At 20.1% G+C, this 27,915-nt stretch overlaps 2 protein-coding genes across 2 annotated transcripts; one reads left to right on the forward strand and one right to left on the reverse strand.

Moving 5' to 3' along the window:
• Positions 1-10,428: 10,428 nt before the first annotated feature.
• LOC122503958 lies at positions 10,429-12,861 on the forward strand. The gene is made up of 4 exons (XM_043614750.1): positions 10,429-10,670; positions 10,919-11,048; positions 11,426-11,722; positions 12,472-12,861. Exons 1-4 carry the CDS (start codon positions 10,567-10,569, stop codon positions 12,634-12,636), a joined length of 696 nt encoding a protein of 231 aa, XP_043470685.1. The 5' UTR covers positions 10,429-10,566; the 3' UTR covers positions 12,637-12,861.
• Positions 12,862-13,447: 586 nt separating this feature from the next.
• On the reverse strand, positions 13,448-27,886 carry LOC122503932 (putative inorganic phosphate cotransporter). The gene is made up of 7 exons (XM_043614707.1): positions 27,518-27,886; positions 25,108-25,238; positions 23,441-23,741; positions 22,808-23,046; positions 21,647-21,796; positions 16,682-17,059; positions 13,448-13,896 (listed from the first exon to the last, which is right to left on the reverse strand). The coding sequence occupies exons 1-7, from the start codon at positions 27,600-27,602 to the stop codon at positions 13,663-13,665; spliced, it is 1,518 nt and encodes a 505-aa protein (XP_043470642.1). The 5' UTR covers positions 27,603-27,886; the 3' UTR covers positions 13,448-13,662.
• Positions 27,887-27,915: the final 29 nt, after the last annotated feature.

Genomic DNA, 27,915 nt, shown 5'->3' on the forward strand with positions numbered 1-27,915 from the left:
AGAACGAAGCCTTGAGGCTTGAGTCATCCGTAGTTGTCGGATTTGAATTTGGCACTCGCGCCTGATTATACACTACTGTCCCTACGAATACTCAACTTTTTGTCTCCTGTTACGCATATTAATTCATTTCTCCATCCCCCACACTTCCTTGCGCTTCATCCCTCATTGTATTTTATTTTACACGCCTAACGTTAATTATCACTATTATACTATAATTATTATTATTTCAACTATTTTACAGTAATTATTAATAGTTTATTATTATTATTATTATTATTATTATTATTATTATTATTATTATTATTATTATTATTATTATTATTATTTTTATTTTTCCATAGGAATTAAAATTTTTCAAAAACTCAAATTCAAACCTTTTTGAAATTCAACAATTTATAAGAATATTAATTTTATAATTATAAGAACATTAATTAATTAATTTTATTTATAAGAATATTTTTTAATATAAAACATGAAGATATCGATCACTTCCAGTCGAAGACTCGGAGTGATCGATATCTTCATGTTTTATAATAATTAAAGAGGTGACCGAGTGATAAAATCATTATTTTATATTATATGAATATTGTTAATGTAACTTCTTAAAAATTATTTTCATCATTACAATTCAATTATTATTTTCTAGAATTTCTAACTAAAATTCTTTTCTAAATCAATTATTATTAATAATTTTTGAAAAAGTTCTTCTTCGAGAATTTTTTTAATTCATTTGATTACAATTCAATTTTAATACGTGAAATTTCAATTATTCGGAAATTTTTCAATTAAATATAAATTAGAAAATAAAAAATTGAAATAATTTCAAAAACATTTAGATTTTGCTTTTTGAAAAAAATTAGGTTCCATATAGAATTTTTAATTAAAAGTACAAAAAATTCAGATTTTCAAAGAGATTTTAATTTGAAACCATTTACGCAAAATTCAATTATTTCTAAAAATTGCAATTTTTTAGTAACTTCTCCAAAAATTCAATTATTTTCTGAAACTTTAACTGAAATTCATTTTTAGATCAATTTTTATTAGAAAATTCTACGAGAATTCAATTATTTAAATGCAAACATAGATAATTTATTGAATAATTGAATTAAAATTGAATTCTTATACATAATTTTATTAACAAATTTTCGAATAATTGAATTCTTTCGACGAATTTTAATCAAATTTCTAAGAATAATTATATTTTTCGAGAAATTCGATTAAAATTGTATTAAAAATAATTTAAATTCTGCAATGAATGTTATTATTTATGAAAATAACTGAATTATTGCGAAGAATTTTATAAAAATATTTTAAACAATTGATTTTTTTCGAAAAAATTTATGCAAATTCTATTTTTAATAATTGAATTCCAGTAAAATTTCATTATTTTAGAAAATAATTGAAAAATAGTGTAAAATTTTGTCAAAATTGTTTTTAAATATTTTAAGTCTTTTGGAAATTTCTATTAAAATTATTAATATATACAAATTATTGAACTAAGAAAAATTGTTGAAAATATAATTGAAATTTTGCCTCATGAATTTTATTTAAATTTTTGAAAGTAATTGAATTCCAGTGAATAATTCTAATATTTTTGTAAATAATTGAATTCTTCCAATGAATTTAAAAAAAAACATTTTTCTAAATAGGTAATTAATTTTTTCGAGGAATTGAAATTAAATTTTTAAGGATAATTACATTTGTTGAGCTATTTCTGTAAAATTGTATTAAAAATAATTGAAATCCTGCTATGAATTTTATTATTTATGAAAATAATTGAAAAGTTGTAAAGAATTTTATTAAAATTTTCCAAAATAATTGAATTCCTGACATGAATTTTATTATTTATGAAAATAATTGAATTATTGTGAAAAATTTTATTAGTATGTTTAAGAAGAATTGAATTTCTGTAAAAAATTTTGTTATTTTTAAAAACAATTGAATTCTTGTAATAAATATTTGTTATTTATGAAAATAATTGAATTTCGCAAAGAATTTTATTAAAATGACTCATAATAATTGAATTTACAACAATTGCATTTAAAATAATTGCTTTCTTTCAAACAATATTTTGAAATAAATTTTAAAACAATTGATTTCTTTAAAAAAAATTGATGCAAATTCTATATTTTAAATATAGAATATATTTAATATATATATTAATATATATCATATGAAATTTTAATTTTTTTGGAAAATAATTGAATTTTTGTGTAATTGATTAAAATTGTTTTTAAATAATTGAATTCTTTTGGGAAATTTTAATAAAATAATATATAAACAAATTATTGAATTAAGAAAATTTTTTGAAAATAATTGAATTTTATTACTTTTGAAAATAATTGAATTACTGCGAAGAATTTAGTGACAAATTTTGAATACAATTGATTATTTTGAAATTTTTTTTGCAAATTCTATTTTAAATAATTGAATTCGTGTGAAATTTTTATTTTTTAAAAATAATTGAATTTTTGCGAAGAATTTTATTAATTTTCAAAAATAATTGAATTCTTGTGATAAATATTGTTATTTATGAAAATAATTGAATTTTGCAATGAATTTTATTAAAATTCCTGAATATAATTGAATTTCGGCGAAAAATTTTAATATTTTTAAATATAATTGAAATATTGACGAGGACTTTTTTTTAATTTTTAAAAATAATTGAATTTCTGTAAAGAATTTTGATATTTATTAAGATCGTTGAATTTTTTTAACGAATTGCGTTAAAGTTTTTAAAATTGAAACTAATTTTAACAGAATTGAAATTAAAATTTCTCAAAATTGTACTTTTTTAAAATATTTACTATTATTAAAGTTTCTTATTAAATTTAAGTTAATTTGAAACGTTCATATTCAGAAAAATTTTCTATTGATTGGCTTAGTGGTTAAGGCGCTTGATTTCTAATTAAACGACTGAGGTTCGATCCTTAGCAAAGTCATTTTTTATTTTATTATTTTTTATTACTATTATTGATTCATTATTATTATTATTATTTTGTTTTTATTATTATTATTATTATTATTATTATTATTATTATTATTATTATTATTATTATTATTATTATTATTATTATTATTATTATTATTATTATTATTATTATTATTATTATTATTATTATTATTATTATTATTATTATTATTATTATTATTATTATTATTATTATTATTATTATTATTATTATTATTATTATTATTATTATTTTGTTTTATTTTATCATTATCATTATTTTTGTTATTGTTACTATTTCCTAAACTTTTGTAAAGTTTTTAATATCAAAAAAAAAAAAAAAGAAAAAGAAAACGTGATGAAAAATTAAAAATAACAAAAAGTGAATCACACTGTTAAATGGAAGTTTATAATATAGCGGGCGGAAAAGTTTCTTGTGAACTAACGGATAACAATTTGGCCCAAGTACAAGAGCCATCACCAATGAATGTATTACATTACGTCTGGTTTGTTCGGTCTCGTACACACGATTTATGTTGCGTTACTCTTTCAAAAAAAATAAATTTTTCGAAAAACCACTTGTACACACTTTAGTTTTTCAAGACTTCATTCTTTAAAAATTTTTAATTTAGAACTCAAAAAAACAAAGTAGACTATCCAATGCGAATCACTAGTAAACAATGTTGTCAAAAAGGTTAGGTCTAATACGATCTCTATACAAGGATGGGTAGTTACGCATAACCTGAAATAATAAAGATTAGGTTGAGTCTACAATAGACAAACATATCTTGAGTAATGCATAGTTTATGGCGAGCTTACAGTAAGGGTGCATTCATACCTCTGTTCGTGGAAAAAAATGTTAAAACTGCGTTCACACTTAGCTGTAAAGGTGTCTCTACAATAACTATAACAAATGCATTTCTTTTGTCTAATTCAAAATAATTATATATTTTTTCCATTCAAATTTACTTCTAATAAATCAATTATTAATTATCGTAAATTTAAATGCAAATTAATACGATTTTACTTTGAATTAGACAAAACAAATGACAAAAAAAAATTTTCTAATCATAAAAGTTGTGAATGCACCCAAAGGCTAATGATAATACTTTAGACCCAATTTACAATAAATAAATGTCTACATTGTGTAAATATTTAATAATCGGCATTAAGGTACCGTCCCATGATGGCGTGAAAGCGTCGGCGTAAAGCGTAAACCATGTGAGTGAGTGAGAACGTGATATCTGTTCATCTCTTTCTATCGCACGATTTCTGCTTTACGCCGACGCTTTTACGCCGTCATGGGACGGTACCTTTAAAAAAGGTTTTTTTTTCTAATAATTATTTTTTTTCGTAAATAAAAAATAGAAATGAATAAATAATTTAAAAAATCGGCCCTCGAAATTGAACGTATATTTATAATTGATTGAGTGAGGCATAAATGCCAAAAATGAGTCGTTGATGAGAATTAGTCAACATTCCTCTATGTTTTTCCTATATACAACACTTGGCACCGTACAAAAATATCTCGTGCCGTTAGTGAAGTCGGGAATGTCGGATTAGAAATAATAAAAGTGAGACGAGCACAGCCCGTCAAAATTCCACAAATATGGGACACCATATAATTATATTAATAGCAATATAACACACGTAATACTCCCCAAAAATTTATTAATATTATATAATATTTGCTAATGGACAAAAAAATGTTTATATTTTATTAATAAAAAAATATTATTATTATTATTTTATTTTTATTATTACCTACCTATTATTATTATTATTATTATTATTATTATTTATAATCAATTTTTTTATTTTATTCTATATTTATAAATAAATTATTAAATTATAATTATATTTATAATAATTTTTTATGTATTTGCAAATATTTTAATAAATAAAATATTTTATGTATGAGTTCACATGGTCTGACCCCATATAACATATATAATATGGGGTCAGACCATGTGAACTCGTACTAACATTTTTTAATTTTTTTTATTTATTTTTTATTTATAAATTTTTTATGTATGAATTCACATGGTCTGACCTCATATAACAATATATGGGGTCAGACCATGTGAACTCATACTAAAATTTTTTTATTTATTTCTCGAAAATTGAAAATATTTATGAAAATCATTAGTTTACTATAACAAACTAAGAAAACATTTAACCGTTTTTAAAAAACTTTAATTTTTGTTACTCTCTTTTACATTAACAAATTTGTTTGCGTTTACATAAAAAGAATTCTGAAAATTCGTTAACCATAAATTTTCTATAAATTTTTTTTGTTTATGTTTCTGAAAAAAATTTGTATTCTTAATAATAACCATATAATTTATATTTTTTTAAATAATTTTATTGTCAAACTATAAAAATAATATTTAAAAATATAAATATAATACAAAAAAAATTTTTTATTATATAATAATAATAATAATAATAATAATAATAATAATAATAATAATAATAATAATAATAATAATAATAATAATAATAATAATAATAATAATAATAATAATAATAAGTGATATTAAAATTATTTCTAAATATGTATTAATAGGAATATAATAATAGATAACAAAATAATGAATCTGTCGTATTTTTAATTCCATTATATTAATTGAAGCATGATTTCTTGGCAAACCGTATACTAAACAGCGTAGACGAAAAAAAATTCTGAAAATAATCATCATAAATGACGATTAAACTAAAATTTTTTTTCTAAATTACATTCTAAATTTTTAATTATTTTTATTATTTATTTTTTAAAATTCTAAATTTTTATAAACTTTTCTTAAAAATAAGAAGAAAAGGAAAGAAAATGTATGATTTTAGGTGTTTTAGAAAATTTTTATAATTTAAGGGGATAAAATGGGGAAAAGGAAAAAAATTGTAAATTATGAGAAAATAATTTTTTTCTCCTTTTCTCTCTCTCTCTCATCAAAATGCAAAATTACAAATTTGGCACAATGCCAAAAAATTGTGTTTCATCCGGCAGAGTAAATATTATTACGTGTATAGACCGACTGGAATAATTAAATTTAATTTCTCCCCTACTCTCTCGCTCTCTGACTCTATAATTTCCTTTTCGTTTCATTTTTCTCTTCTCATTGAATTTTCCTCGTCTTACGCTATTTAACTTGATAATTTTTACCCTCGTACAACATGATATAGATATATATGAACATAGAAAGATACCTCGTCATCCACCTCATCATCTTTCTCTGTATCCTTATCGTCTGACTCCTTTCAACAACTTCTGGGCCAACTGCAGCTATTTTTGAGCGTCAGCAACAATGTAACATTTAATACACGTCTTCTTACTAACTATGAACATTCGGCAATGTGTGAGTAATATTTCTTTTCCATTTCATTTCATTCTTAATTTTTAAGAATTTTTTTAAGTCAAAAATCTTTTTTCTTTTCTTTAAAAAATATTGTCTAACAAATCGAAAATAAGGTATTTTTTCATAATTTATAATAATAATAATAGAAATAAAAAAAAAAAAAAAAAAAAAAAAAAAATGATTAACAAATAAAATATATACCCATTTTGTTTGTTATATCCTTTTTTCTATAACAAATTTCGTTTCACTGATCTAAATTATAATTATTATTTATGAAAATAATTGAATTATTTCGAAGAAATTTATAAAAAAAAAAATTGTAAATAATTAAATTCCTATGAAATTTTTGTTATTTATGAAAATAATTGAATTTTTGCGAAGAATTATATTAAAATTTTCAAAAATAATAAAAAATACCTTAAAAAATTCGTAGAAATTCCATTTTTTTTTTAAATCTTAATAAAATTCTTCACAAAAATTCAATTATTTTCATAAATTTTGTAAATTTTTAGAAAAATTCAAATATTTTCAAAAATTTTTATAAAAAACTTTTTCGTAGGAATTCAATTATTTTTAATACGATTTTACCAAAGTTTCTCAATAAGTTTAATTTATTTTTAAAAATTTAATGTAAAAAAATTTTATAATTTATGAAAATAATTGAATTCCTATACAAAAATTTTGTTATTTATGAAATAATTGAATTATTGCAAAGAAATTTATATAAGAAATTTGTAAATAATTGAATTCCTGTGAAATGTTTATATTATTTATAAAAGTAATTTAAATATTTGCGTAGAATTTTATCAAAAATTTTTTTTAAATAATTGAATTCTTTTGGAAAATTTGATTGAAACAGATAAAATAAAAATCATTGAATTGGGGGAAATTTTTGAAAATAATTGGAATTTTTCCAAGAATTATATTAAAATTTTTGAAAATAATTGGAATTTTTCCAAGAATTATATTAAAATTTTTGAAAATAATTGAAATTTTCCAAGAATTTTATTAAAATTTTTGAAAATAATTGAAATTTTTCCAAGAATTTTATTAAAACTTTGAAAAATAATTGAAATTTTGCAATGAATTTTACTAAAATTTTTGAAAATAATTGAAATTTTTCCAAGAATTTCATTAAAATTTTTGTAAATAATTGAAATTTATCCAAAAATTTTATTAAAACTTTTGAAAATAATTGAAATTTTGCAATCAATTTTATTATTTTTGTGAGAATAATTGAATTTTTAACAAAAATTTTATAAAAATATTTTTAAATAATTCTCAATTCTGGTGAAACATTAAATTATTTGTGCGAAAATAATTATAAATTCTTTGCAAAGAATATTATATTGCTTAAAATTTTGTATAATTTATGATGACAATTAAAATCATTGGAGAAGTTTTATTAAAATTGTATTTAAAATAATTAAATTTTTGCAAAGAATTTTATTTTCAAAAAAAAAATTTAATTTTTAAAAAGAATTTTATTATTTATGAAAATAATAAAATTGAATCCCTGCGTAAAAAATTTATTATTTATGAAAATAATGGAATTATTGCGAAGAAACTTATAAAAAAAATTTGTAAATATTTTAATTCCTATGAAATTTTTATTATTTATGAAAATAATCAAATGTTTACGTACAATTTTATGAAAATTATTTTTAAATGTAATTGAATTCTTTTGGGTAATTTTATTAAAATAGTAGTTATTGAAAATCATTGAAATGAGGAAAATTTTTGAAAATAATTGAAATTTTGCCAAGAATTTTATTACTTTTGAAAATATAATTAAATTTTGAAGAACATTTTTTTCATTTATAAAGATAATTAATGGAATTTTGTCGATTTTTTGTAAATTTTGAAAATAATTGAATTTTGTGATAAGAATTTTATTATACTTTTGAAAATAATTGAATTTCTACAACAAATTTTAGAGGATTTTGAATTATTAAAATTTTTCAAAAATCGAAGTTCATTAAAATTTCTAATTTAAATTCATTCAACATTGAAATTTTATAATATTTATAAAAAAAAATTTGAATTTAAAATTTTTACCTTCTATTATTTTTAAAATAATTAAAAATACACTTGTGTCTATATAAGTTTAACACTCTAAATTTATGTGTCTCCATGTTTGTATGCGCGTATATGTATATGTTCTTCCTCTTCTTCTAAAAAGAGTGTGAGGGTGATGAAAAAAAATGTAACCAAATTAGATTTTTCTTCTTTGGCTAAATAACCCACTGGCTTTTTTTTCTCTCTCCTTATCGTAGTTATTTCTATTTTTAAATTATTCATATTTGGAAACACAAGTCCTCCATCCCCTAGTTTAAAATTCCTTTGCTCTTTAAAATTTCTTCTATTTTCATTTTATCTTTATTTTATTTTGGAAAAAAGCACTTTTTTAATGCATCTATTTTTTTCTCCCCCACCATCATTCTAGAGTTTTAAATATAACTGTCATTTTATTTTCTATTTTCAGATCATTATTGTCCATAGTGTTTAAACACGTTTTGTGTTTAACTTTAAATAGGTCATTTTAGTATTGTTATTTTATGGGTATTATTTACTTAATTTTATAAATTATTTTAAATTTATTTTATTTTTTTTTATTTTTATTTAAATTTTTTTTTTTATATTTTTAAATTTATTATGCAGAGTATTTGTTGTATTATTTTGGTATTTTATTCTTTTTTCTATTTAGCAGTAGAAAAAATTCCAAATGACACACGTTTTCTTCTTTCTTAATACAAACAAATCTATTATTAACACCTAATATTAAAACAAAAAAAAAAAAACAAAAAAAAAAAAAAAAAAAAAAAACACTATGGTAAATATAATATTGTTAAATAACGATAGTGAAAATTTTTTTTTTCAATATTTAATGAGCGCATTGTCAAAATTTCAATTATCTTTATGAATAATAAAATTCTTCTCCAAAATTCAATTATTTTCGAAAAATTTAATAAAATTGTCAAAATTTCAGTTATTTTCAAAAATTCTCCTCATTTCAATTATTTTTAACATCTACTATCATAATAAAATTTTCCAAATGAATTTAATTATTTAAACAAAATTTTAATAAAAATTTCACAGGAATTCAATTACTTACCTACTAATTATTTTGATAAATTTCTTCGCACCAATTTAATTATTTTTAATGTTTTTAATAAAGTTTCCCGCGAAAAAATTCGAATATATATTCAGATAATTGAAAAAATTAATTCTGAAAAATTCAATTATTTCGAAAAATTTAAATAAAATTCTTTTAAAAATTCTATTATTTAAAAAAATTTCTCGACAAAATTCTTTACTTGATTTAGTTAATAAAAATTGCAATTTTAATAAAATTCTCCTATATACAATTTAATTATTTTCAAAATACAATTCTATTCTTAAGAATTTTATTATTTTCACAAATAATAATACATTTTTTTAATGGGAATTCAATTATTTAAAAAAAGAATAAAATTCTTCGCAAGAAATATTTTAATATATTTTTATAAATAAAATTTTTCTCTAGAATTCATTTATTTAAAAAAAAAATGTTGATATATAATGCTTTATAAATTTGAAAAATTATAATAAAATTGATCATAGAATATAATTTTTTTCGTAAAATATAACATTCTTCCTATAGGAATACATAATTATTGACAAAAATGTTTATAAAAATATTCGAAACAATTCGAAATTATTTTCGTAAAAAATAAAATTCTTCGAAAGCAATTCAATTATTTAGGAAATTTAAAAAAAAATTCTTCCCAAGAATTCAATTCTTTTCAAAAATAAAATTTTTCACAGGAATTCAATTATTTACAAAAAAAAAATTTTATAAAATTCTTCAGATTCAAATTATTTTCAATTTTTTTAAAAATGAAATTGTACCGTTGAAGTTTATAATCTAGAAAATCCATAAAGTAAATCTGATTATAAAATTTTCTGACTTATCATTTGTCGTTTAATAGTAAGCCGAAGAAAATCTCTACATTATTATGATTACGTGTTTCAAAAAATTGTCACCAGGTGATGCAACTTGTCAAACACTCAAATTACCACAAAATCACTAGAGATACTTGGTTGGTATGAACGTAAGTCGTAATGTTAGAAAGTAAAAATCTCTACATATTTTTTTTACCATCGAGAAAGATGCGTAATTACGTGCGTGTTTGTTGTAAATGTTGAAAATGTCAATATTTTTTTTTTAAATATAATAATAAAGGAAATTTTGTATTAAAGTAGTGTTTATGTAATAAAATGAATAAATTTGTTTTCTTATTATTATTTTGTCCCTTCATCAAATTCACGAGTTCTTTAAGTGCTGAGGTGAATCTTGAAATACCAAATGGCGGATTTCACAGGTAATTTTTGAGGTTATGTTTTGAAACCTACTTCACGGCCATTTAATTTTGCATTGAATGGGGAGGGGGTAAAAATTTTAAAAAAGCCGTTACGTTTGTTTTGAATGAAACCTTAAGGTGAATATTTTAATATTACTGCGTACACTGTATTATAATTGTAAAGTACATGTAACATAACAGTAACTTTACGTGCTACTTGGATTTACATAAAATATACAATAATACCAAATTCTATTTTTCTGTTTCAGAACACTTCGATATCACATAAATATCAAGAATTTCGAGGCGAATAATTGTCATGTCGCATTATATTTCGAATTTCCATCGTCTTTTTACGTGAATGTTGATGAAATTTCAAAACTCGTCAGGAAAGGAGAAGTATGTTTTAATATTATTTAAAATTTCTTTTAATGATATAATAATTATAATAATAATAATAATAATAATATAACTACTGCAATTCTTTTTGCAATATTAGAAAAATCGTTATCCATTATGTTGCCAGCAAATATAGGTTATGTGAACACCTACTTAAAAAGCATATATAGTAAATATTAACTAGATTATTTTTATCCTGTTAAACTTTGATATTCTCTAAATCATTTTGACTTATCACAAAAAAAAATAGTTCCAAGCTATTGGACGAGATAGTAGTATATACAGGCTTCAAAATTTGAAATACCTATAAATTATTTTATAATAAATATTAAATAAATTGTTTATTTCACGTTCAGAAATGATATTTTTTTTCGTAGCTAACAGCGTGCTCTGTTGGTGAATTTAATGTGGAATTATTTGCTGAAAATGCGGGTACACAAAATGTGACTGTGTGCTCGCGTCTCATTGGTTCACAAGTGACCTTGACATTGCCAATTCATCAGCGTTACCATGAAGCGCGTGAAGGTGGCGGTTATGTTGAATTAAAAATTCCCAAACCCAAACTTCTCATTGGCTGTGAAGAGCGTGTCAAAGATTATCGAGTGTCGAAAATTGAACTTTGCTCACCCTGCTCGGATGTCGTTGATAAATGGAGGGAAATTCCGTTTAATTTGGTAAAGTATCAGTAATTTTTAATTCGTAAATACACTCAATATAAATATGCTTTCCTTCCGGTTTGGACAACTTTTTGAAAAGTGGTGTGCCTTCTATAAGAATGTTTTAAGTCTATGACGTATGATACCATCGTACGTTTTTGATCCCGGCTCATTGTGGAATAATCGTAAAATGACGGTGGTGGTGGACATTTTTCCCCACCAGTTGAAATTCCCAACCTATTATTTTACCAACGTATATTTTTTCCAAACTACTTTTTTCCAATGTTTTTTTTTATTTTTCGACGACTACATATTAAACAACATTGTCCCTTACCTTGGAGGTTGCGGTTGTGTCAAAATTGTCTAGTATATTTATACTCGTTTAGTCGATTTTTATATTTTTTTTTAAAATAGTTTTGTTAAATTAATAAGTTTTAATTTATAATGCGGCAAAATAAAAAAAAAAAAAGCACAAGTCATTTACGCGTGAAAATCGAAAAAGAATTGCTTACAAATAGTTCAAAAAATATCCCGAATATGTTGAAAATAATGAAACGCTACAATATCTAAAAACTATTGGTTACTACGTACACTTCTAAATTCATTAAACTAATTCCACAACAAATATACTTTAATATCAAATTTCGAATTTTTGGTAATCCTATCTTGGAAATATTTATTTATTCGTTATTTAATAAATCCAACGCAGTCTTTTATCTGATCCTTAAAGAAAAATAGAAATTAAATTTAAAAATAACTATTTTTAGCATCCAAATGATTTTATTTGGTACATTCCAATTGGAGACACATTAATGCTGCCAATTGTCACTTGGGTGACAAATATCATTTTCACCTGTGGTTTACTTTACGTTTTATGGACACTATACAAAGTAAATATTAAGGACGAAAGAAAAAAGACGAAGACAAGTTGAAGAAAGAAAAAAATTCTTCTTTTTTTCTGTAAACATATTTATTTTACATTATTTGTTTTTTTTTAAGTAGAAGAATAAATCTTAAGGTTTGCTAATACTAAGATTATCAAGTGAAGTGCTTATCTGTGGTCTTACGATAGGAAAAATATGTACAAGATAAAAAAAAATGTCAATGTAGGTATATCGATATACTTAAGAAATAAATAAATAATTTTTGATAAAAAATACATGTTTACAATAGCTTCTGATCACTTTTGATATCTCACTTACAAGATAGATGAGAGGGGGGTATTTTTTTCACTCCGAAAACTTTTTATAAAATAATTTTTCGTTTTTGATTTTTATAACAAAATCATTTTTTTTTAAGAAAATGTTCTGCAAATTAACTTTTCATTTCCGAAAATTATAAAAATTTATTTTAAATTATAAAATTATAATTATATAATAATAATTATATTAAATTATACAATTTTTTCGATTGCAAAGTTTTTTTTTATAGATTCATTTTTGATTATGAAAATTAATTTCGAAATATAAAATGTTATCAAATATAAAATTTTGATTATAAAAATTTGGTTAATTTTAATTATAATTTAAAATTAAAAAAAATTTTTTTTTCTAATTATAAAATTCGAATTATAAAATTTTATTACTAGGGTTTTTTTTTGTTGTTGTAAGGAACTGAGTTTAGAATTATGAAAATAATTTCGAATATTAAAAATAAAATCTCGATTATAAAAAATAACTAAAATCAGACTTACTGTTAAATATTAATGTAAGGAATGGGAAAATGTGAAATTACTCAAAAAAAAATGCGGAAAATGAATATTTCATTTTTCAGAGTCTTCGATAAGTCGCATCGCGTTTCTTGTCATCGAGCGAAGAAAACAAAAAATTTGCCAACTCTGATTTTTAATGCAATTATCCTGTCAATGCGTGTTTTTCTCTTCTTTTTTTTTTTTGAGTGCGAGAAATGATTTTTCTTAAAGAAAAAAAAATTATTTAAAACAAAACGAATGTCGTGCATCATCGAATTTCTTCTCTTTGTGTATTATTCTTTTCTTTCTCGAGCTTCTCAGCCAATTCAATGCAAGATGGCGCCTCGGGAATACCATAAATTCTACTGTCCTTTCTGCTGGTGCCACTGGGATCATTCCATTTTTGCACTTTTGTCGAGCCAAATAGTAGAAAAGCCACTGCACCCAATATGTAAATTCCTGCAGTTAGGGAGAATACACTTCTCCATTGACTGACGTTTTCCTAAGTAAATTAAAAATTTTAAAAAATAAATAACATTAAAAAAAAGAGATATGGAGTAGGGGAAGCTAAAAGGAACCATCGGGGTTACCACAGGTCAGGGAAATTAGATTCAATTTTTAAAAACTTTAACGCAATTCATTGAAAGAATTCAACGATCTTAATAAATATTAAAATTCTTTCCAAAAATTCAATTATTTTCAAAATTTTTTTTTAAATTCTTATTGTCAATATTTCAATTATTTTTTTAACAAAATTCTTCGACGAAATTCAATTCAGAAATTTTAATAAAATTTATTGCAAAATTCAATTATTTTCATACGAATATTCATCACAGGAATTCAATTATTTTCAAGATTAATCAAATTCTTGGCAGAAATTCAATTATTTTTAAAGAATCTAAAAAAAAAATTGTGGTCAACATTTCAATTATCTTTATAAATAAACAGCAAAATTCTTCGACAAAATTCAATTATTTTCAGGAATTTTAATAAAATTTATTGCAAAATTCAATTATTTTCAGGAATTTTAATAAAATTCATTGCAAAATTCAATTATTTTCAGGAATTTTAATAAAATTCATTGCAAAATTCAATTATTTTCAAAAATAATAGTATCCATGACAAGAATTCAATTATTTTCAAAAATTTTAGTAAAATTCAATTATTTTTAAAAATTCTATTGAAATTCATGGCAAAATTTCAATTATTTTCAAATAATTTCCTTAATTCAATAATTTAAATAGAAATTTACGAAAGAATTCAATTATTTAAAAACAATTTTGACAAAATTCAACAAGAATATTCAATTATTTTCTAAAATAATAAAAATTTCACTGGAATTCAATTATTTAAAATAGAATTTGCATAAATTTTTTCGAAAAAATAAATTGTTTTAAAATTTGGCTTTAAATTCTACACAGTAATTCAATTATTTTCAAATAAGTATTAATAAAATTCAATTATTTTCAAAAATTTTAATAAAATTCTTGGCAAGATTTAAATTATATTTTCAAAAATTTTTCTTAGTTCAATAATTTGTACATCAATAATTTTAATAAAAATTTCCAAAAGACTTGAAATATTTAAAAACAATTTTGACAAAATTTTAAACTAATTTTCAATTATTTTCTAAAATAATGAAATTTCACTGGAATTCAATTATTAAAAATAGAATTTGCATAAATTTTTTCGAAAAAAATCAATTGTTTAAAATATTTTTATAAAATTCTTCGCAATACTTCAATTATTTTTATAAATAATAAAACTCATTGCAAAATTTCAATTATTTTTAATACAATTTTAATCGAATTTCTCGAAAAATATAATTATTCTTAGAGATTTGATTAAAATTCGTCGAAAGAATTCAATTATTCGAAAATTTGTTAATAAAATTATGTATAAGAATTCAATTTTAATTCAATTATTCAATAAATTATCTATATGTTTCTTAATATTTAAATAATTGAATTCTCGTAGAATTTTCTAATAATAATTGATTAAAAAATTAATTTCAGTTAAAGTTTCAGAAAATAATTGAATTTCTGGAGAAGTTACTAATAATTGAAATTTTTAGAAATAATTGAATTTTTCGTGAATGGTTTCAAATTAAAATCTTTGAAAATCTGAATTTTTTATACTCTTAATTAAAAATTCTATGGAACTAAATTTATTCAAAAAAGCTTCATAGAAATTTAAAAAAATTATTTCAATTTTTTATTTTCTAATGTATATTTAATTGAAAAATTTTCGAATAATTGAAATTTTACGTAAAATTGAATTGTAACCAAATGAATTTAACAATTCTCGAAGAAGAACTTTTTCAAAAATTATTAAAAATAATTGATTTAGAAAAGAATTTTAGTTAAAAATTCTAGAAAATAATAATTGAATTGAAATGATGAAAATAATTTTTAAGAAGTTACAGTGACAATATTCTTATATAATATAAAAAAATAAAAAAAAATAATAATGATTTTCTCACTCGGTCATAATTAATTATTATAAAACATGAAGAAAGTGATCACTCCGAGTCGAAGACTCGGAGTGATCACTTTCTTCATGTTTTGTATTAATATTCTTAGAAGTTGTTGAATTTCAAAAAGGTTTGAATTTAAATTTTTGAAAATCTTAATTCCCATGGAAAAATAATAATTGAATATTTATTTAAAAAAGAAGTTGTTGATGGTTTCGAATAATTTTACTTTTGAAGAAATTTGTAAATTAATGTAATAGAACTTTTTTTTGAGTATCTAATAAATTTTAGAATGAATCAAAATATTCTTTAGGGTCAGGGAAAAAGTCAAAATTTTGTGTGGAAATTAGGGAAAATATTAAATTTTTGTGGCAACTCTGAACCATAGAATACAGTAGAAGAAAGAGAAGAAAGGGGTAAGAAAATCAGTGAAGAAAGAAGCGAGAAACAGGTTTTTAGTGAAAAAGATGGAGTAAAGAAAGCAAAATGGAAAATTAATGAGAAAGGAAGAAAAAGTTAGTGGAAGAAGAGAGTATCAAAAAACCATAAAGAAGAGATTGAAGAAATAGAAGGAAAGAGTAAAAAATTAGAAGGTGAAGAAAGAAGAAATAAGAACTAAAAACGAGAAGGAGATGAAGTAGGGAAAACTAAAGCAAAAGTTTATTACTGTGAAAGGGACCATAGAACAGAGGAGAGAAAAAAGAGAAGAAATAAATAAAAAAAAAAAATTTTTTTTAAATTTAAAAAAATTAAAATTAATTAATTTAATAAAAGAAAAAAAAAGAAAAAAGGTAAGACAAAAAAAGCATATTACCTTTTCCTGTACAATCAATCCAGCAATAAGTGGAGCAAGAATACTGCAAACATTAGCAACAGCATTGGTGCAACCCATTAGTGAACCAGCAAAATTTGGACTCAAATCCATGTGATTCACATGATGACCACAATAAATTGACATATTTGTTGCAACGGCAATAACCAGAATGCTAATGGCAAGAACTGGATTATCAGGACTCACATAGCCAAGTGCAACCAAAGCAATTGCCGGTAGAATTTCACCAATTGAATTACAAAGGAATCTCGATGCACGAACACTAAGGAAATTCTTTCTAATTGACATATCCGAATAGTAACTAATCGGAAAACTGAGAATCCAAGCTGTGAGATATGGAATCGATGATATTAGTCCATTCTGAAAGAAACAAAAATTATTTATTTTATTTATTATTATTATTATTATTTATTTTATACAAAATCCTTTATTTTAGATTTGTGGCCTTTTCGGCCCTTTTGTTAAAAAAAACGAGTGTTTTTTTTATAAATATTAAGGTCTATAAATAAATAAGAAATTATTTATTTTATTTATTTTATTTACATTTACTAGCAAATATTATGCGCGAAACGTGCTATTCCATTTATATTATTATAAAAAATTAGACAATTTTTATTTTCCAATATGAATTTTTGAATAATTTCAGATTCAAACTTTACAAAAAAAAATTCAATTATTTATTAATTATTCTTGTTTATTAATTTCAAAAAAATTTTAATAAAATTCTTTGCAAGTATTCAATTATTTTCGAGAATAATAACATTCTTCGTAAGGATTCAATTATTTTTAAAAATAGTAACATTTTTTTGCAAAAATTCAATTATTTTCAAAAAAATTTTCATGAAGCAATTCAATTTTTTTAAATTCGTTACAAAAATTCAATTTACTTTCAAAAAAAAAAAAATGTCATAAAAGAATTCAATTACTTTCTAAAATTTTAATAAGTCCTTCGAAACAATTCAATTATATCATTATAAATAGTAAATTTAATTGCCAAAATTCAATTATTTTCAAAAAAATGTCATGAAAGAATTTAATTTTTTCTTATTTTTATAAAAAATTTCAATAAAAATCAATTATTTTCCAAAATTTAAAAAAAAACATTGAGATAATTCAATTATATTTGTAAATAGTAAATTTCTTTGCAAAAATTCAATTTTATTTTTATTTTTAATAATATTTTTTGAAAAAATTAAATTATTTTCTAAAATTATTTTAATAAAATTTCACAAAAAAATTCAAATTTTTTTAAATTCGTTACAAAAATTCAATTATTTTCAAAAAAATTTCATGAAAGAATTGAATTTTTTCTTGTCTTTATAAAAAATTTCAATAAAATTCAATTATTTTCTAAAATTATTTTAATAAAATTTCACGAAAAAATTCAATTTTTCTAAAATTGCTACAAAAATTCAATTACTTTCAAAAAAATTTCATGAAAGAATTGAATTTTTTCTTGTCTTTATAAAAAATTTAAATAAAATTCAATTATTTTCTAAAATTTTAATAAGAATTTCAATAAAATTCAATTATTTTCTAAAATTTTAATAAAATCTTGCAAAAAATTCAATTATATTTATAAATAGTAAAGTTTTTTGCAAAAATTAAATTTTCTTTTAATTTTTAATAATAATATTTTTCCAGAAAATTCAATTATTTTCTAAAATTTTAATAAAATTTCACGAAAGAATTCAAATTTTTTAAATTCGTTAGAAAACTTCAATTTACTTTGAAAACAATTTTATGAAAGAATTTAATTTTTTCTTGTCTTTATAAAAAATTTGAATAGAATTCAATTATTTTCTAAAATGTTAATAAAATCATCTAGAAAATTCAATTATATTTATAAATAGTAAAATTTTTTTGCAAAAATTCAATTTCCTTTTAATTTTTAATAATATTTTTCGAGAAAATTCAACTATTCTCTAGAATTTTAATAAATCCTTTGAATCAATTCAATTATATATATAAATAATAAATTCCTTTCCAAAAAGTCAATTATTTTCAAAAAAATTTTACGAAAGAATTCAATTTTTTCTCTAACTGGTTATAAAATAATTCAACAGAATTCAATTATTTTCTAAAATTTTAATAAAATTCATTATGTAATTAAATGTTTAATTTTAATATTATTAACAAACACGTTTTTTTAAAAAACTTAAAAGAAATTTTTCATAAAATTCAATTATTTTCAAAATTGTTAATTAAAATTATTAAAGAAACTCCATTATTTAAAAAAAATTGAAAGAAATTCTTCAAAAGAATTTAATTAAGATGTTCAAAAATTTTAATAAAATTCTTGTCAAGAATTTAATATTATTTTCATAAATAATAAAATTCTTCGGAGAAATTCAATTATTCTTAAATTTTTTGATGAAATTCTTTGCAAAAAGAATTCAATAATTTTCAATATATTAATTTTAAAATTGAAAAAAATATTTACAAAGAAAAATTATTAAAAAATTTAGGAAAAAAAAGTGATAATTAAAAAATAATTATATTACAATTTGTTTAGAACAAAATTTTAATATTGTAATTTTCAAAATTTTTTAATTGCTTTCTTTTTATGATAATATAAGAAATATATCAATGATGATAATGATTAAAATTTAACAAGAACAATTATTATGATATTATGATAAGAAATTAGAATAAAAAAATCCTTTGAATCGGTGACCGATTAATAAATTTTAAATTGTCATCTTTGATGATAGTGCAATTCTTTTGTTTTCACATTCCTTTCATATCCTCATTCCAACAATTTTTTTTCTTCTATCGCGTTGTAAATGTATTTTCTTCGCATATTTTCACATTTCTTTCTCAATTTTTTTTTTTTTTTGCTTTTCTCTTGTTTTAATGTTTTTTTAAAAAACTTTTATTTATCATTCTCATTATTTTTGTTTTTTTTAACATTTTTTTTCTATTTCTTCGTATTTCATTTAGTTCTTTTTTTAATTTTTTCTTTATTTTTTTTTGTTTATGTTTTATTATTATTATTATTATTATTATATTTTTATTATTTTTTTTTTATTTTTCTTTTTAAAATTTGAATTATTTCGTATTATTTTTTACTCTCTTTTTATTTCGTTATTCTTATTATTATTACCTAATATTATTATAATTAATAATAATGTTTCATAAAAAATTCAAATTTTTCGTTAATTATAATTATCAACTTTTTTGAAATGTAGATTATTTATTTTTGGACATTTAGAGATAAAGTTTTGAAATTCTAATGTCTCTTTAAGAAAAAGAAAATTATATTTTACAATGAAATTTGACAAAAATTTCATTGTAATAACAAATAGAATATAAAATTTGTTTTTCTTTTTTTTTAAATGAAATTTTTATTTTTAAATTTGTAAATATTGTATTAAAGTTCTCGTAGAAAGGATATTTATTAAAATTTTTAATAAAATAAATAATAAAATAAAAATAACAAAAAATTCTTTTTTGTTATGATCAATATTAGAGATAATAAAAGAATAGAAATTCTTAAATATTTTTTTTAGCTGCAAAATTTTTTTGGAAAAATATTTTTATTTTGCATTTATAAATCGAATTCTGATAAAAATATATATATTAAGAGTAAACCAATTAGTTTTCATAATGATAAGATAAAAAAATATTTGCAATTACAAAAATGTTAAATAGTGTGTGAAAAAACCTAATTAAAAGATATCGAGGAATTTCACGTGAATTATTTGAATAAAAATTGATAAATTAAAATAATAAATAATAATATTAATATAAATAATGGGAATAATTATTTTTACTTTCATCATCATTGCATACATAACATTATTAAAAAAAAAAAAAAAAAAAAAAAAAAAAAAAAAAAAAAAAAAAAAAAAAAAAAAATAACGTTGAAAAAAAGAAATTAACAATATAAACAATAACATTGCAAAAAAAATAAAAAAAACTAATAATTCCGCATTTCAATTTAATATTCGACAAAGTTTTCTGATTCTGATAATAAAATTAATATTCATTATATATAGCTGGACAAATATCATTCAAGGCAAGGTTCTACGCGACTCGAATCTATCTTAAAAATTCAATCGTTTGTAATTCTCGATGGACAGTCAAGGATCGATTTTTTTTTCAAGGCTCAAAATAGATTTAACTTGAAAAATCTCCCTTTTTCGAAGAAAATTAAATTTCCTTAATCGTTGGAATGACTCAAAACGACTTTTTGCTACTTTTCTTTCTCCTTCGACTGTGATACCATTTATAATCATAATAATAATATTAAAAATATTTATTAATAACTATAGTTAATAATAAAAAAATTGATTTTTTCACATACGGCCAAGATACAAATTTATTTATTTATTTATTTACCATAATAATAAATTAAAAAAAAAAAAAAAAAAAAAATTTAAATAATTATTAATTAACAAAAAGTAAAATAAATAATAATTTCCTTCCCCTTTTGAATATGGTACAATTTCATAATAATTTTAATTAATAATAATAATATTAAATTCTCTCACGTAACGCCCAGATACAATTTCAAATTCATAAGAAAATTTATCAATAATTATTAATAAACGAAATGTGCAATAAATTATAAGTTGTTTTTTAATTATAAATCCTTCTCCTTCGATTGTGATAATGTTTTTTAATAATAATATATATTAATAATTATAATTAATAAAAAAAAAATTAAAAAACTTTTTCAAATTAAAAAAAAAAAAAAAAAAAAAAAAAAAAAAATTCAAATTAATTATAAAATAATAAATAACATTCTATTAATATAGATAATTATATTATATATATAAATAAATATAAATAAATAATTGTTCTTAATTAAGAATACAAAGATTTTAATAATTATTATTTTTATTATCATTTAAAGAAATGATAATAGAAAAAAATTTTTCAATTTAGAAAATTGTCATATTGTAAAATTTACCGAAAAGAAGAAAAACAATTTTTACTTACTTCTTTAATATTGAATTTGAAAACTGAACTCAGGTAATTTGGTATTTTCGTTAAAAGCATCCAGAAGCCCCAAACTTGACAAGATTGTGTAATAACAATCGCCCAAACTGGTCCGGAGAGAAATATTTTTTTCCACGGTGTTGGAATTGGCTAAAAACAATAATTATTGTCAATTATATATATAATTTTTAATATCTATTTATATTAAATTATAAATTATTTTTAACAAAAAAAAAATTTAAAAAAAAGTCAATAGACCACAAGAACAAAAAATCTTTTCTTTATTATGTATGTATGGCTTAAAATAAAGGAGTATTTACACTTCATATATTATTATAACTGAAAAATAATATTTTTTCCTTTTTCTTTTTTTTTAATGTAAATTTCCTTATTTCTTCCAAATTTATATAATTTTAATTATAATACTTTTCTTTTTCATTATTACTAATAATAAAAATAATAAATACGTATTATTTACTAAATAAATAAATAATGTATTCATTAATATTTTATTTTTAAGTTATGGGAGAAAAAAGTGAAACTGCAAGCAAAAAAAAAACAATTTACACGCCTTTAACAATAAATTAATAGTTGTACAATTTAATTGGAATCATTGATATATATTTAATTTTTTTTTCTGATCTACACACGAAGGCCAGGAAATCACGATAACAATTAGATAAAAATACTTCATTAACGCTTTAAACATTTACATTGTAATTGGATCTCTCACGCGATTGAATTTGCAAAAAAAAAAAATAAAGAAAGAAAGAAAAAAAAAAGTAGAATAGAAACTGAAAAAAAAAAAAAAAAAAATTACGAATCCAAAAACATGTTTTTTTTTGGTGAAATAAACTTTAAAAAAATGCCAATGAACGATAATTATTAGAAAATTTTCAGAAAGTAAAAAAGTTGAAGTAAACAATGTTTTTTAGTAAAAGAAAAAAAAATGAAACTATGTGGAATGGCTTAGGGGTTTTCCCACTTGCTTTGTAATTATAAGGACCGGGGTTCGAATCTTCGTGAATGTAAATTTTTTCTTTTAAGCCAAAATGAAAAAAAATAAATAAAAGTAAAAAGAGAATTGAAAAATGAAAAAAAAAAATGTGAAATAAAAACTGTTTTAGAGAAAGAAGAAAGTTTAGGTAAAAAAATTATTACCTCAGTTGTCTCGGTGACACCGAGACTGACCTCGATGTACTCCCGTTCGTCAAGAGGCAATGAAGGATGTTCGGCAGGCGAATCCTTGCCGAGGCATAGCCACAAAATTGACCAAATTAATGTGATGATTCCCCAAAAGTAAAAAACACTGGGCCATCCCATCAATGAATCAGCAAGGACGCCAGAACTTTGCAGGGCAAACACGTTCCCAAACCATCCACCCGCATAAACAAACGTCGCTATTCATATAAGAAATAGAAGAAATTTTTTTATTTTACTTTTTTTTTATTAAAATTAATTAATTAATTAATTGAAATTAAAATTACATTTTTTTACAGCGGTTTAAAAAAAATTGTAATTTAATTTTAAGTTTTTTTTGAAAAAATCGAAAATCAATTTTAAATATTTTAAAATTAAATAATTTAAAAAAAAAAAAAAAAAAAAAAAAATTTTTAAATATTTTTTAAATAGTTTTAAATATTTTTAAATATCTCTTTAAAATGTTTCTAAATATTTTTAAGTATTTTAAATATCTTTAAACATTTGATTTACATAAAAATTTTTTTTTCATATTTTTAAATTTTTTGATAAATTAAAAATTTTTTTAGTGAAAAAAAATTTTTGTTTTCTTACTCAGCGTTCCTCGCTCTGGAAATGGCACCCATTTGGCACAAAGATTGTGAAGAATGGGGGGTACAACACCCTGGCAAAAACCAGAAATTACCCGACATGCACAAACGGCCTGCCATCCACCGTGAAAAGCGGCAAATGGCACCAATAATGTCACCAGCGCGCAGACTCCCATGCACGTACCGTAAATTCTCTTCGCACCCCATCTTTGTGCTATAAGGCCACCCGGAATTTGAGTCCAAATATAACCCCAAAAAAATGAGCTCAACACCACATTTTTATTGTCCTCACTCCACTCGAAAGTCTTTGAAACAAAAAATAATTAATTAATTAATCATATTTTATATTTAAAATCAATTATAATTAAATTAAAAATAAATAAAGCCATCGGCGTTCAAGCGTTTTTTTGAAATTAATTTTTTTTAATTTTTTTTTTTTTTTTTTTTAATTATATTAATAAAATTATGTTAATAATTTTAAAATTAAAAAATTATATTAATAATTATAAAATTAAAAAATTATATTATTAAACTTGACGGCCATCGGCCATCAAGCGTTTTTTTGAAATTAATTTTTTTTAATTTTTTTTTTTTTTTTTTTTTTTTTCAATTATATTAATAAAATTATGTTAATAATTTTAAAATTAAAAAATTATATTAATAATTATAAAATTAAAACATTATATTATTAAACTTTCACAATTTGGAATTAAATTTAAAAAATTATAACTATAATTATAAAAATAACTTACAATAAAATTTAAAAAACTTGTAACTTAAAATAAAATTAAAATGTGTAATTATATTTCAAATAAATTATAATTACATTAAAATAAGTTATAAATTAAAATTAATTATAATTAAATTAAAGTAAAATATATTTTTAAAAAAATAAATTTTGTTAAGGAAATTTTTGTCGGTCCAAACTAAGATATAAATAAATAAATAAAAAGAAATAAATAAGTAAAATAAATTACAGGTATAAAAAAATCGCAAATTAAAATTTTTAATTTTGCAAAAGAAATCTTTTTGCAATTTTGTTAATAATGAACTGACTGCGATAAAATTAAATTAAAAAAAGAAAAAATGAAAATGTATTTTTTAAAATTTTTAACCCAACAGAAAAAAATTGGTACTAGTTTTTTTTTTTAATATTATTATTAATATTACTTAAATTATTTTCAAAATTATCTCACATACCGCCTGGAAACAAATTTTCAAAACTAACAGAAAAAAATTTTGTTGAATTAAAAAACCAAATTTAAAATAAAAAAAAAAAAAAAAAAAAAATTTATTTGAAATTTCAATTTTAAAATAAAAATTTCGACTCTTTAGAACCTGATGAGAATTCAAAGAAAGAGTTGAAGCATGTTTTTTATAATAATAATTAACCAATATTCAAACCATTTAAAGGCCATGTATTTAAAAAATCTTGAAATAAAATTATTTATATTTAATTATAGTTTAAAATTATATAATTTATTTAAAAAATGTTTATTTATGAAAATAATATAAGAATATTTATTTTATTAATGAAAATTTAAAAAATTGTATTTTTTGATTTAAATAAAATTTAAAAAATTATTGTATTTTTTTATTTAGGTAAATAAAATTTTTAAAAAAATAAAATAAGTTTTTGAAATTTCTAAAAAAAAAAATTAGAGTCAATACCTCAAAGTCTGGATTTGATTTTTTGTCTGTCATTGCTTCAATGGCAACAGACATTGAGACCCTTATCACATAACAACAAAAGTATCCTCCAGTCATTAAGAGGACCTGAATGTGTCTACAACCAAACAGAGCTGAGAACAGAAATTTTTTTTTTTTTTTTATTGCCTATTTACAATATTTCTCTCGTAATAGTTGATAAATTGTTTGCAGTTTTTATTGCACTTAAAAGCAAAACCAAACAAATTAACATAAACCACGTTTTTCTTGATTTTAAAAATAAAAACATTTTTTAAAATATTCATTTAAAAAATTTTTTTCTATTTGTAAAATTTAAAAAAAGCAAAGATAAGAATAAATGTGTGTGCAATTTTGAAAAAATTAGATTAGTAGAAAAATTTTTAAATAAATTTTGAAAAAATTCGAAAAAATATTATATTATTAAACTTTTTTGTAAATAACATTTAAATTTTATTTTTAGTTTTATTTTTTAAATTCTATTTCATAATTTTTTTTTTGCAATTTAATTTTTCAAAATACTAATTTGTAATTTTTTTCGAATCTTCTTTCAATTTTTTTTCACAAATTTTATTCTGTAATTTGAAAAATTTTATTTTTCATTTTAAAAAAAAATTCTTTATTTTCAATTATTTTAACTTCTTTTTAAACTTATTATTTTATTTTATAGACTTTAATCATTTTTATTTTATTTTTCGAATTTCTTAATTTTAGTTTTCAAATTTTATAATTTATTTAAATTCTACTAATATTTTTATTTTATTTTTCTATTTTTATTTATTAAAGTTTTGTATTATCTAATTTTTTTTTTTTTTAATTAATTTTTTCTTTTTATAGAAAGTAAGTATTTTTAATTAAAGTAGAGTATAAGTGAAAATGAAAAGGCGTAGAGAACAATCATTTGTTTTCAGGTGAGAAACAGTGATTGGAATGTCTCACAATCGATAAGATTTCACAAACATCAAAGACCAGAAGTTTTACAGACACACAATGACTTTTTAATCTGACAAATTTCAATTCCACTTTTAAATTGACATTGATTTTTTATTTTCCCCCTAATCTCTCCTCTATAATTAACATTAATTACTTTCCTTTTTAAATAAACAAATTTATTTTATTAAAATATTTTTATTATCAAAATATAGAAAAAAAATATTTTACAATGAAATATTTTTTTAACTAAATACATAATTGCTTTAATACAATTTTTCATTTATATTTAATTATATAATTTTTTTTATTTTATTCATAATTTTTTTAATAGAAAAGTTTTTTTTTTTTTTTTTTTTTTTAATATAATTCTCAATACTATTTTTAAAATTTATTTATTCATTTAATTCAAACGTGCAAAAAACATTTATTTTATTTATTTAAATAATAAATAAATAACTTCCGTCTACAAGAAATAAATAAATTTCCTTTTTTTATTTTCATATTATTTTTAAAAAAAGAAATTTTTTTTTTAATTTAATGACTAGTAAATTAAATAATTTAATAAATAATAAAAAAAATAGAAATGTAATAATTGAATGAACTAAAAAATAAAACAAAAATCATTAATAAATTAAATTACTGTAATAATAATTAGATAATTAATCGGAAAAATTTTCGTCATTAAGATTTAATTGTTATCGCATAAATTATGAAAATTATTGAGAATTATTGTTCGATACATCAATTTTTTCTTTCTCTCGTTTTTTTCTTGATAAGATTATTTCGTGTTTTAAACGAATTTACAAAATTTCAAGAAAATCTATTTATATATATTTGTACGCATTGTAAATGGCAATATTTTTAATTAAAATTTTACAATTAATCACGTGCAGCCTATCGAACACTGACGTCTTTTTAATTGATAAAAAAACAATTTCTCACCCAATTAATAAATCATCGCACGTGCTTTTTTACACGAAAATAAGAGGAAAAATAAATTAAAAAACTAAATTTTATTTTCAATATTTTAAATAAAATAACAAAAATTGTTTTTAAAATATTTTAAACAATTGATTGTTTAAAATATTTCTAGAAATTCAAATTTTTTGAAAATATTTATTTAATATACAATTTTTATTTTGAAAAAAGAAAGCAAAAAATTTAGACTAAAAATAAAAATACATTTTTTTCAATTGGAAAACAAAAAAATATTTTTTTAATTAAAATATTTTGTATATAAAATTTTAAAAAAACATTTTTTATTTAATCAACAATTGTTTTTTGAAATTAAATTAAGAAGGCATAAAATTTAAATACAATGATATAAGTATAAAAGTTTAAAAAAAAAATTTTTAATAAAAAAATTTCAACAAAAAAATTAAAATACAAAATTATTTTAAAAAAATTTTATTTTTTTTTTAACGAAAAAAATTAGAAATACAAATTTTTTAGTAAAAATTACCTTTTGGTTTGTGTAATGGTGTTTTCATTTTTTCCGAAATGGAAATTCGCCTGGACGAAACTCTTCTCGATTGTGTCGTCGTCATTTTTGACGAGAAATGAAAAAACTTTTTTTTCTCGTCAACAATCAATTTTATAAGAAAAAAAAAAATAATAATTCTATTAAAGAAAATAATGCCTCTTAACGACTGCGAGACATCGAACAAGTGACCACAGTTTTATGTCAAAGACTTCAAATGCGTGGATCCCCTCTTATGAGCCTTGTAAAACGTGATATGACCCTGTAATACTCCAGACTTACGCATCATACCTGAATAAAATTATTTTCACGAAAAAAAGAAAAAAAATCAAAGTAAACAAAAATAATAGACGAAAAAAAATATTTTTTGTTATACACCC

The sequence above is a fragment of the Leptopilina heterotoma genome, unplaced genomic scaffold, assembly GCF_015476425.1.
Source record: "Leptopilina heterotoma isolate Lh14 unplaced genomic scaffold, ASM1547642v1 Lhet_275, whole genome shotgun sequence".
NCBI lineage: Eukaryota > Metazoa > Arthropoda > Insecta > Hymenoptera > Figitidae > Leptopilina > Leptopilina heterotoma.